The sequence below is a fragment of the Centruroides sculpturatus genome, unplaced genomic scaffold, assembly GCF_000671375.1.
Source record: "Centruroides sculpturatus isolate CEXI.00-Female unplaced genomic scaffold, Cexi_2.0 scaffold58, whole genome shotgun sequence".
NCBI lineage: Eukaryota > Metazoa > Arthropoda > Arachnida > Scorpiones > Buthidae > Centruroides > Centruroides sculpturatus.
The window spans coordinates 548,649-562,117 of record NW_019384407.1 but is presented as its reverse complement, the minus strand read 5'-3'; the positions used below and the strand labels follow the sequence as shown (position 1 = coordinate 562,117).

Sequence of the window (13,469 nt, the reverse complement as noted above, 5' to 3'; positions counted from 1 at the left end):
AAAAAAAAAGGGGAGCCATTATTATAGTTAAAAGAGCAATTTCAGGTTTTCTAAGGGCCCTCCTGTAGACCACTCCACTCTTTAGAAAAGACCTTACAATGGAGATAAGTTTGTTCTACACCTCTTGCCCAATTGCTTATTGATCACTTTTTATATATATCACGTGATAAATATAAGAGTGGGTAAAGAATAATAATAATAATAGAAAACGTGTAAATATTGAAAATTTGTAGATAAAACGATACTCGTCGTAGGTGGTTGCCGCGATATAGTGTCTTTTATTATACGGGACAATGGACATTTGTTACACAAGAGAGTTCATTGAATCAATAGGCGATCCAGACTAGAGGAGAAGATTAAAATGTCACCTGGATGTTGACATTATAGATCTTTAGTTGAACAAAATGAATTTGTTATTATATGTTATCGCTATTTCTAATATCAGACTCATTGTTACCTTTTGATATTGTTACTCCATTTGGGAGGAGAAATGATTGGAAAAGAATATTAAATTTCCATAACAATGACACGTTCCCTAATCAGTTTTTGACTTAGGTGAATGATTCGCGGGATTAGGGATTTTTTTAAATGCGACAAATGACTCATTTTCTAACAATAAAATAACCAGAATAAAGTCAAAATTTTTCTACTTTTATCGATTTATGTTTTCTAAATTTTATATCTTATTTATTTCTTCTTCTTATTTTTTTTATTAAGGGCTTCACTTCTTTCTTTTTCTCTCTACAGTTTAATCCCTTTTTTTAAATTAATTTATCATTTATTTTTTTAAAGGAAATAATCGAGTGAGTTAATTATGTTTAAGATTATATGCTCGTTAATTGAATTAGTGCTTAAATATGTTTAATTAGTGGGTTTATTTTATGGTAGTGTCGCGCGTATCTCTACTTACAACTAGGCGTGTTTCTGTGTTAAATATTCAGTTTTAAATGGTTTTAATTATTTAATTAACTTAAAATATACTCGATTTTTCTTAGAATGGAGAAGGTAATTAATTTTTTCTTTTTACTGTGGGTGATCGAGTTTGCAATTTTTAAAATCATTGTTAGAGAAGGTAAGAAGAACACGTCGCGAAGTATCAAGCAGAAATAGTAGTCTAGTTGTAATTGTTACCGTTTTTTTCCTCGTCATCTGGACAATATCAGATCGGAGGGAGGCACCTCAATACTGGGTAATGGATTCAGCAAGCGACTAATGGATATGTTTACCCTGTGTCACGTGGTTTGTTCTCAGAGCACTTATCTGCAAAAATCGATCCCGTATCAAACATTGGCTACAGATCCTTAAAACACCTGGCCCTATACAGACAAACCGTCTATCGCCAAACCTCCAACAAAACACTAATCACGCATTATGTAATAGGTGACGACAATTTTGTAGGGGCAGAGGGTAATCATTTGGTAAAGTGCAAGAGTGTGAGAGCATCATTGTAGTATTTCTTATCGCCTCCTCTCCGATAGGGCCCTCGTTCGGGCCTTCCTTTTTTTTTTAATCGATGTATGTATATAGGCTATATATATAGTGTTTAAGTGTGGCAAACGTTCTTTAGTTTCCCAGTCACGTGACCGGTTTTCGACTAATCCCTTCAATTGAGAGAAGAGAGAAAGGTAATTTTAGACGATGTTGCGCTTGATTTAATTATCGAATTCGTGATTTGATTATGCTTCTCTTCAGCAGACAATATTCAGCTCGGTTTGGTTTAATAATAAACTCCCATTCTCCATCCCCATTTGAAGGAAGAAAAAAAAAAAACCGTTTTAATTTAAAATTTCTACATCGTGTATACACATATAATAACTTTTTTTTTTTAATTTACGCTTATCTAAAATATTATAAATTAAAAAAAAACTGCAGTTTCCCTTGGTCTTTTCACCTAACAAATTAATTAATTCATAAAAATATTAGCAAAATTCCTACTTATTAATGCTTAAAAATAGTTATAAAATCGATTATAGAGCAAAATTCCGATTTAATTCTAATCTAGAATTAAATTCTTGGCTTCTTAATTGTCATTAATTCAGAAAAACTTGACTTAATTCGGTATTAAAAAGCGCATTTTTGAGGGAGAACATTGCCAAAATTTTTATATTTGACCCACTCTAGAAATTCCGACTAATAAAAATCGGTAGAAAAAAAAACCTCGAATTTTTAAATAATTCGTGAGCAAAATCCTTATCATAATGATTAATTAATATCCATTAAGCGCTTACTCTAATGTTTGGAAGGATGATCGATAATCTAAAAATAATTAAGATATTTATCCAATTAATTAGAATAATTTAAGTTAATGCGTTATCGGAAAGGTAAGAGTCATATAAAGCTGTTGACACTCCGCAAGGGTGGAATTATACTGTCACTCAATTGATTTTAAAAAATGATTATCAGAGGAAGAGAAGAAGAAGAAGAAGAAGAATAAAAAAAAAATGCATCCCTACGTTAAAAAATCTTGTCATTCCTATATATAATCATCCTTCAAGGTTAGCCATTGAGAGAGAATATGTCGGCTTTACACTTAACACACCTGACCCGGGCCTTCTATTCAAGGACTCTTAACTTCCATGTCAGATACGTGACTGACAGTTAAAGAAACACGTTGAACAGATTCTTCAGGTAGAAGGGAAGAGACCTTCTTTGTTTGCTTGGCTTTTTCAAGGCCTATACTACCACCCATAAGCAATAATGGGGGCCCCATTTACAAAAATTTCCACTCCTCTTGTAAAAAGTGGAGGCGCGTAATTCCATTTCATCTTCACGCCCATTTTCACAAATGGAAAAAGATTAGAAGGCCCAATTGAAAAATGCCATTCACTTGCATCTAGTTAATATGAGGCCCCTTGTTAGATGAATCGAAAAGGATAGGGAGGAAAAAATATATATATATATATACATATATTTCTTTTTCCACTGTATTGTAAATGTAGATCCTGAAAAGGCTTCTCACGAGATTGTTTAGAGCATAAAATCACATTTAATCCATGAATAGTGGCGTTACAGACTATTTTGAATATATTGTGTTACAGTTCTCATAGATTATATAAACAGAACAGGAGTTTATTTATTTATTTTATTTTATTTTTTTCTCTCTTATTTTTCTGATTTTGTTTGCTTGTACGCGTGTCAAACAGCCCTGATTATAATCAGGACTCTTATTATTGTATGAAAAACCTAATAACCTAATTAACAAAGACAAAATAATAGAACAGAATATAAAAATTTGAAATGAATTTGCCTATTTTGTAATTTATTCAAAATAAAACCTTCCAAAAAAACTCATAAAAAAAAATAATAATAATAATAATTGTTACATCGTTAAATTTTCTTTTAATTAATTATATATTTCTTAAATCCCGATAATGTTCAATCTTATTTTTTTTATTAAGNGATGATAAATCCCGTCGACTATTAATCTCCCAACATTCCATTCTGACATATCACTTGTGTCTTGTCTTATATGTAGGCCTATATAATGCATATTATTATTATTATTATTAGCACAAGAATAATTTTTATTAATTTTGTATTGTTATAAATTCAAAACTCATCGTTTTGTTGCCGCTCATATTATAAAAAATTTGACAATATTTTTAGGGACTTTTCAAAATTTAAATTCGAGTAAAAAGAGTCAGAAATTTAATTCAATTCTCAGTATTTTTCATGTATATAAAAAGTTAAAAAAATTAGCATAATACATATCAAGTTCTATGTGTATGCCCAATTTTCCACGAGTAGTAAAAATTTTTAAATTAGAAAATGTCCGAATAATTCTTCAGAGAGAAACTTTAAATAAAGAAAAATAATTTAAACACTACAAATGTGTGTGTATGTATATATATATATATAAATTTTTTAAAATGCAATTATATAATGAAAATAAGTTAGCAAAGGATTTTAAATGTAAGTTTAATGATCTGATAGGCTATTTTTTTTAAACAATAGCACAATATGTACAATTATATCACCAATTATCCTATACAAACCCGTAACAACCAGAAAAGAAGCCAAAGATTTTTTTTATTTTTAATATATTTTTGCTGCGTTATTTTTTATATAGTTGCAATTTTGGAAATTACATAAAATTCGGATTTTTTTATATATATATACTTTTTTTTATAACATGTATAACCAATAAAAAACGCAAATTAACAAAGACACTAACAATACTGTACAACAATATATATATATGTATGTATAATATATATATATATTTGTTTTTGTTTGCACCAAAATGCATTTGCACTCTTATTATTATTATTATTTTTTTTTATCTTTTTTTTTTTGTTAGCAACACTGAACACAATTCTGTACATGAGCTCATTTTATATATATTTATATGTAATATTTTTTTTTTCCTTTTTTTTTGTATAAATAGTCTTCACAAAAATAACAGTATTCATCCAATGAATTATTGTCCGTTGTGAGAATTTTGTGGTGAAGAGCATCTACTCGATCCTGATGTTGTAGACACTGCTGCAGGACTTCCTGGATCCTGACTACTAGAAGTAAAAGAACCGCAACTTCCATTTGTCGCTTCGTTATCGTCGACGTTTGATTTTTGGTTGTTGCTTACTGACGGTTGATTTCCAGTACTTGATTTCTGTTGTTGTTGTAGTTGTTGTTGTAGCAATCTGTAAAAACAACACACACATATATAGGATAAACCTTTCAACTTTTTTATCGCTTCGTTAAAATCTCCTGCTGAAAATAATTGTGATTTATATTATAGAAATTTCTATTTATTATTAACATTGTAACTTGATAAATTCGGTTGATATTTAAAATATATTTCATTTCTCCATTGTAAAATGGTTTAGAGATGTAATTAATCGATTTCGATTATTAAATTACGGTTTTCAAATCAGTTTCAACCAATCAGAAATGTGTAATTGATCAGTTTTGAATGTAATACACGATTTTATTTGTCAAATACAGTTTTATCAAATCATTTTCATCCAATCAGAAACTAGCAATTGACAAGTTTTAAATATAATCATAAAACGACGCCATCTTACAGTAAAATCTTTAATTAAAAGATTTAATCAAATAATATTAAATATTTCTCAATTAAAATCATCATTAATTAAGATATTGTATATATAGGCTATAAACTTAATTAATATACAATTGCATTAGAGATTAACCGCAAAATCGTTGGTAAACCGTGTAGTCTTACTACACACATACGAAATGCTCTAAATATTATTATTATTATTATTATTATTTATAGAATAACCAATTCTGAAGTTAGTCTAAGGTGTAAGGGTCTACCCTGTGTCAAAAAAAAAAAATGACACGCTTCCCATTTATAAAACTAGTTTTCAGTCCACATCCTGGAACTGACAGCTAAAGTAAGACATCATATTTCAAATTTCTAAATATTTTGATAATTACATAATGGCGTAAGTCTCCAATATTATTATTTGCTACCTCCGATTCTAAATCTGGATAAAATTCTGTACAGGAGAAGTAGTTTTTATTAAGATTTTTTAAAAATTCCCTTCCCTCTCCCTCCACCTTAAAAAATGAGATGTGTGTATGTGTGTGTGTGTGTGTATACTGTTTGTTTGTTCATATCCTAGGTTACGGATAATAATTTTTAAGAGAGTTAACGCATAGTAATACGATCGAATGTAAATAGGGGAGAGCTTGTCCACTATTTACCGGACGGTAGTCGTGCAAATCTGACACATGTCACCGATTCACGTGCAGTAGCCATCCATCATGACGAAAGTGGTGTTGAATGATGTAGGAACCCTCCCTGTTGTCAATACCTTTAGGATGACACAATCGCGCCCCGAGTGGTTTGTCACAAATGAAGTATTGTCAGACAATGCCTCTATCGAACCAAAGTCGTAAGGTAGCTGTTAAATTTCGACATCACCTGTTGAAAGTTCACATTCCTTTTACGAATAAACTAGAAATCAATATTTATTTTCTCTTTACTCCGTCATTAACTGTATGTGTGTGTGTGTGTGTTTTTTTTTTTTTTTTCTCGTGTTGAAGTTAGCTTCTAAAGTTTTCATTGCTGTGGTAGCCTTAAACGATCAAACACTATAATTTCTGATTGAATATTTCTATTTTATCTTCGATATTTTAAGTGCAAAATAGATTTTTCTTTTTTTACCCGCGTGTTGTATTCGTTTCTGTCGTCACAATAGGAAAAAAAAAGAATCTATTCGTTAGGAAAGTGTTTATTCTACAGACAGAAACAGAATAATACATCGCACAGTATGTGGCAAAACGGTTTTTCTAAGTCCTAATATTATTATATAAGCCTATAAAAACTGTTTTATATTATATCTAACAATATAAAAACAGTTATTTTGTATAAAAACAGTTTAAATTTTTAAATTATAAACGTAAAATAAGCTTTATACAAATCTTTATAAAATATCGAATATTCATATACTATAATCGATTTTAAAGTCATTTTTCTTATAAATATAAAAGAAGGCTTCTGTGTTAATATACAAAAGAAACGAATTACAGTCGATCCCCCTATAACACTGTTGATAATTCCGTTTTATATGAATTCCATGTTGTACGAGTCACTTAGATTTTACAAATACGTGTGCCGGGCTGTGAACGACTCGCGTATTTGTAAAATCTAAGTGACTCGTACAACATGGAATTCATATAAAACGGAATTATCAACAGTGTTATAGGGGGGTCGACTATTTTACTAAAAAAACTTATATAAACTTATATTTTTTTGGTAGGTTAACAGCAGAAAGTAGACTGGCTGTAGGCCCTATACAAAATTATATATAAAATTGTCCCGTTTCTTATAATTTTCATATAAAACTATAAAATGTATAACATTTATTAGTAGGCCTAGAAAATCTAAATAGAATTACCTTAATAAATACAACTAATATCAAACTCTGGTTATAAGCCTATGATAACAGTATCGCGGGCTTAAAGTTGCCTTCAATTTTTAATTTAATTTGTAAATTAATTTAAATTTTCGACTATAGAATATATTAATCACTACTTCTTAGTGTTTTTTAATTAAAATATATACAGGCCTAATGTATGCTGACTTAATAAAAATACTGTATTGTATTCTTCTAAATTATCGGCCTATGTTAGAGTATAAACACAAAAAAATGTTTGTCGAGTGAAGGATCAGAAGGCCTGTATGGTGTCTTAAACTTTAACGTATAACAGGCCCTTTCCCTTCAACAAATAATGATATACATAAAAACGTGAGGCCTTAAACTATAGATTCATAACGCAACATATAAGAGGCCCCTTTCCTTCCAGTAAATAATAATACGTATAAAAGTGTGAGGACTTAAGCTCACACTCAACGAGAGGCCTTAAGCTTACGTGAAAATCGGGCCCTATAACTTTTTACTCATATTATTACTATCTTAAAATGGGGGTAGACGAAAAAATAATATAATAAGTTAAATTTTTAATTAATTAATCAGTGTAACGATATAATTTTAATATAAATTATTAAATTATCATCCTAAACTGAAGCCATTCTCGATAAACTATAAGTTATATAAGTAGCCTATAGGCCTGTGTTTATTTTAGACCCATTATTATAGTATCCCTTCATACTTAATTAATAGATTATGGTAAAAATTGTGGAAATTATAGCAATAAATTACGTTTTAATATAATTAATTGCAATTAAATCGTTTTATAGAATTATATTTTAAAAGAATCTAGGCCTATTCCTGTGATGATAAGCTTGATGGAAGGAGGAGGATGGTCGGAGTGATGATAGAATTTAGTAAATAATTTCGATGTTTTCGATCAAAATTACGTAATATTTAGTAAAAATATAATTAAAATATTACTCTAATTATGTTAAATAAGTTATAATTTTATAATATTACATAAAAAATAACTTAATTAATTTACTTAAAACAGTAAAATTATAAGACCCCTTTAGAGCTTGATACTGTTTAGAGAAGTATTAATTATGTTTTTATTGTTATAACAGGATATTAAAATTGTATTTAATTGTCAAATATTATTATAAACATTACAATTAAGTCATATATTTCGTCAGAAAACACGCAAAAAACGGACCACAATCTCTCTCTTTACTTGACTAGTTTTCTATATACACCATCCATTTAACTCCTGTTACTATAGTAACAACATTAAAAATGGGTTCCGTTTAATAAAATTAGACAGTGATAAAATAGAGTTTACTATAAGTTACATTAATTAAAGAGGGAGACAGACAAGGCAAAGTCAATCGGAGGGTTCTAAAATTTATGTCGGCCTAAACAGGGGTTGGTAGGATCCATTATAACGATAACAAGATTGAAGTTTACTGTAAGGATAATTTTATTTAATGCTTAAAATCTAGGTTTATAAGATAAATGGTAGTGTTTGAAAGACGTCATCAAGGCCCCCGAGGTTCTTAAATCGTCATTGGAAACCCGTTAACAATTAGATCAGGTGACAAATTAGAGTTGATGAATGATCGTTTCCTGTTCGCTCCCATTTCTAATAATCATGTAACGAAATCTGGCAAACTATCAGTCTTTAGCGTAAACACCGTATTAATTACAACCACTGTCAATATTCCGATAGTAGCACGTTTCCTCTTCTCAAGATGAATAATGGCCTTATCACTCTACAAAATCGCCTAAGGCTCTATTATCTTCTATAGGATTTTTTTTTCTAAACCTACCCGATTTAGTATTAATTTAATGGAGTTAAATGCGAGAATTACTCACCCGAAAAGTGTTAAGGTACGATTTTAGGTATAAAGATGCCGTTTTATAGGGGACGGTCTTTTGCTGGTGATTTAAGGCCCGGGAAATCCCAGTAAAAGGGAGTTAATTCTCGAGTTCTTCCGCGCACATGTTTTGATATTTAACACAGCGTGATGCCAATCGAAATGCCCCCTCCGAATGAGGCAATAATCTTCCTAGGTTACGTGGTTACAAAAAGGCCCTATACATCTTTGTCAGCAATTGTATCCTCGGGGTAGAGAAAGCGGCGGGACTTCACGGATTGCTTATCAATTGGAGAGTAGGAAGAAGAAGAAAAAAAAAGGTCTTATAAAGCTAAACTTGAAAACTAGAACAAAAAATACGAGCTAAATTCGTTGAACGGAGCGAAAATAGTAAGATTTTCTACCCCCCAAACCACCGGAAACCTCAGTTTTAAAACCTCTAAGAGCCTACTTGTCCATTACTTCTTCTGTTAAACAGAAAGATCTTATAAATAAAATTCCGTTATTGACCTATTTAAGGTATTTTCCACCCGTTTAACTGTTAGAAAAATTAAAAAGTTCCGCACATTTATAAATGCCCATCTCAAAAAGGACGTTTCAAATTAACTGGGTCAAGTTGGTCGGTGGGGAGAAGAAGAATGGATTGATATTTTCGGATTTTAGGGGCAATGCACCAAAAAATCCCAATTTTAAATATTTCAGAAAGGTCGAAACACTAATCCTATTATTAGTCGAATAATTTTGATTTATCTTAACACGTTACAACCATTTTAAATCCAAATTTCCAGACAAAACACCTTGAACTGAGTTCGTAAATAATGGGAACTATACAGGAAGATCGCTACATTTTCTTTATTTGTGTATTATTTCTATAAATATGATTTAATTTTATTCTTTTTCTAGGATATTTTGAGGTTTATTCCTTTCATTTTTTTTAAATTTAAACGAGTGGCGACGTAAAAAAAATACGGTGAAAGAATGGCACTTGTAATGAAGATGGTGACGGAACAAGAGAAATTTCGGTGTTTTAATTAAAATTTTTGGAATTTATAGACTTAAAATATATTAAAAATAAAATTTTAAAGCCTTAACTTTTTATTTATTTCTTTAGTATTATATAAAAGCATCACGGATGCCGAATTTTAGATGTGTAAATTGAACGTCTCCAGATTTATAACTCCATTAAGTACACGCTTTTTAGGTCCACGTGTTACTCTAAACCCCTCGAATTTATTCAATTTAAGACCTTTTCACTCATATTCCGACTTTGCTAATTTTTTTAAGAGCCGAAGAACATTATTTTTTGCGGGATAAAATAAAAATCTGTAGTAAAAAATCCTCTAAAAATCCACAAACAGAAAAAAAGAAGAAGAAGAAGAAGAAGAAAATACCCGTCCCAATCGATGTATTAATAGTAAAAAAAAAATTTATAAAAAAAAAATGATGATGATGATAATTATTTTTTCTTGTATTTTTCTCCTCATTATCGAACACTTCATCAAGCAACATCTGTGGCTTTGTGAATGCACGACACTAGCAGGGATTTGCAATTCCGGAATAAATGGATTGCAAAATACGATTACCGTGTCTACAAGTGGGTAATGCAGTTGGGCCATCTGCACGTTGGGTGATTTGTGATTGCAGGATGGATGAGGCTCCTCTTGCTCGCCTATTGATCCATTGTCTGGGGACTTCCACCCCACGTGGTTAGCGGTTTAAATAGCGAGGTGTCGAATCCTCCCATCTGGTACCAAATCAATTTGTAGTCTTTCAGTAACTCCTATTTTAAACAGATTGTCTGTGAAATGACAGCATTCTTTCCCATGAATATTTATTAAACATCCTGACTTTCTCTTGCTTTTAAAGTTTTCTTCAACATTTAGTCTACTGTGCCGTCACTAATCCCGAATCCTACAAGAAATCAATGGACACGCAACTATTTTACAATAAACTTTGCTGTACTCTGTAAGATTTGCTGGATATTTTACGGGTTTTTTTTTATATATTCATTCTAATCTCTAGAATTTAACGGATATTTTGCTCCTGTTAAATCCTTTTTTTTATTTATTTTTTCTTTCGAAAACTGGTGGCACATACCTCACTTCTGTCTAAGCTGGTAAGTAGGATCAATTGATGATAAAATCGAGCTGTAAAATATATATTTTTAAACTAAAAAAGAGTAGAAATGTATAAGAAATTTTAATCCGAAGACCTTAAAACACGAATTCAAACGTCCATCTTCGAGCCTGAAAGCCTTGGAGAAGATCATTTATCTTCCATCTATATAATAAATAACGTCTTGTACCGTTCTGTACCATCGATTTAACGTATATTTTATTATATTTTTAAAGTTTAAGTTTGTTTTCGGGTGTGTAAATTGGCCTAGGCCTACTTAAAATGGAAGAAATCCTCAGATCTAACGTGGGATAAACGTGTTTTGAAGGAAGCAGAAAATTGTTTGACCTTTTATCAATTATAATATTAATTAAACGAGATAAATTAAGAATAACATAGGCTGTAAATATAGCAGTTTATTTACAGAAAGTAAAAGAAATATTAAATAAATAAATAAAAATAATCATCACGTTTAAATTAAGCTGTGTTGCCCGTTTAAAATATTAATAAAATTAATTTCCTACGCTTCTAGAGCCGATAAAGATTCTAGTAGAAAATTTAATATAGGAAAACGGGGCAAAAATTTAAAAAAAAAAAAAATCTGTCACCATGTAAGGAAAGCATACATTAATCTGTTGATGTTTAAAGGATAACTCTTCACTTATCTATTGAACTTGTTATTGAATAGGTTATGAATGGCCTTGACTACCTTGATTGCTGTAGAATTGGCGCAATCAAGCAGTCAAGGCTGGTACACACTTCTGCCAACCAAAATTACTAAAGTGCCATTGTTTACAACAACAACAACTACGCTGTTAATGCCGTTCTCCAGCAGAATTTTAAGATAAATTTTAACACGTAAATGTGTGTGTTTTTTTTTCTTTTAGGTGTTAAGTAATTCGCAATTAATGTATATTCGAGGCTCGAAAATCACGTAGTTAATTATAAAAGGGGGGTGGTGTTTGGTGTCTCTTGTGTTGGTCTCTGTAACTCGGGGGAGGCAGACACTACTTTAATGCTATAAAATAATATATTGTATCAAAGTTTCCTGGTAACTAAGCAGGAAAGTGTGAGTAATATCGCATTTATACCTAGCAGTTATTAAATCATTATCTAATTCTCAATTGTCACTCTTAGATTTGGAAAATGGCCGAGAGCTGTCATCGGTAATGACGCGATTTTTGATGCTTCTATTCTAATTAAAATTATAGAAAAAAAATAATAATAATAAATAAATAAATAAAGGAGAAACCTTGAAAATATTCACACAGGATACAATATTAATCATATTTTTGTATTAAAGAACATGTTTTGATCGATCCAAGGACAAGATCGGATCGAACAAAAGGAACCAAAAAAAAAAAAAAAATCTGTAAGCAAATTCATTTTCCTCAAGTTTTAAATAGGGAAATTTCTCTGTTGTAAGGGGGGTTTACAACAGAGAAATTTCCCTATTGATTAATACGATTAATAAATTTTACTACCTGTTCTTAGCGGCTGCTGCTCTGTCTCTCTGTCTTCTATTTTTGAACCAGTTGCCAACTTGAGTCGGGGTTAGACCGGTTGCTTGAGCTAATTCCCTTTTCTTAGTAGGATTTGGATATGGATCCTGAAGATACCATTCGCGTAACAAACTTCTTGTCCTCTCCTTAAAACAGTGAGTCTTCTGTTCTCCGTCCCAAATCGTCCTGGGTAACGGATACTTTTTCCTAACTCGATACTTGTCTACCGGTCCTAGGGGCCTACCTCTCAACTTCTCGGCCTCCTGATAGTGGGCCTCCAACCACATGGCCTGTAACTTGGCATGGGATGCTTTGGTGAATCGATGATTCTCTAGAATGTGATAAAGTTCACGGAAATTTCCGGTGTGGAAGGCTACCAGGGAACGAGCCCTAAGTACCGACTCGTTCTTGTTTAGTTCGGAGCAATTAGGATGAGCTACAGGAAGGGACCAGAGGAATCTTCCTAGTCTCTCGATGTCACCGCTTTCTTCGAGGGTCTCGCAAACGGCTGCAACTTGATTTATGGTGAAATTTAACGTAGGTAAGACGAACATTGGTGTGTAAGGAGCAGCGCCGATGCTCAGAGCCATAAGATCTTTCTATGTGTTGTCTTCCTTACATTAGAACCGGTGGCGAGACGGCGGGGTGGAGTTATGGGAAAAAGATACGGTGTCAGTTGGCTATCCAGGCAAACATCGGCAGAAAGCGTAGCTCATTTGACGACTACGTAACGTCTTAGCTTCTCTCATTGGCTGTTCGATCGATACAACCACGCCAATCAGCCCGACCGCAACCAATAGACGATCTTCTCTCGTGTAACTGTATATAGGTCATCGAGGTATCATGTACAACTACCTGATACAGTTGCATCACTTTTTGTTACTTTACAAGTTGATTTTTTTCTTCGTACTCGTGATGAAAGTTCTTCATTATCGCCCCCGTTTTAAATTTTTAATTAATTGTGAGCCTAATTTCTTAATTATCGATGCCACAGTGCAGCAACACTCAAAAAAAACACGTAGTAGCTTAACAATTACTCTAATCGGGCTCTAAACACAAGCGCGTGCTCACCCCCTAGTCTAAGAGGAATAGAAAAATGCATTGGATTTATTTTTAAATCGATCATA

At 31.6% G+C, this 13,469-nt stretch overlaps 1 protein-coding gene across 1 annotated transcript; it reads right to left on the bottom strand.

Annotated features, from left to right (window-relative positions):
* Positions 1 to 3,904: 3,904 nt before the first annotated feature.
* Positions 3,905 to 13,024, bottom strand: LOC111618920 (homeobox protein SIX6-like). The gene is made up of 2 exons (XM_023360549.1): positions 12,325 to 13,024; positions 3,905 to 4,643 (listed from the first exon to the last, which is right to left on the bottom strand). Exons 1-2 carry the CDS (start codon positions 12,930 to 12,932, stop codon positions 4,421 to 4,423), a joined length of 831 nt encoding a protein of 276 aa, XP_023216317.1. The 5' UTR covers positions 12,933 to 13,024; the 3' UTR covers positions 3,905 to 4,420.
* Between the last annotated feature and the right edge of the window lie 445 nt (positions 13,025 to 13,469).

Excerpts from the sequence above, each read along its gene's own strand:
- LOC111618920 (XM_023360549.1), bottom strand. The coding sequence starts at position 12,932 with ATGGCTCTGAGCATCGGCGCTGCTCCTTACACACCAATGTTCGTCTTA. Across the intron at positions 4,644-12,324 it reads GCAGCAGCCGCTAAGAACAG|ATTGCTACAACAACAACTAC; the intron begins GTAGTAAAATTT and ends TTGTTTTTACAG.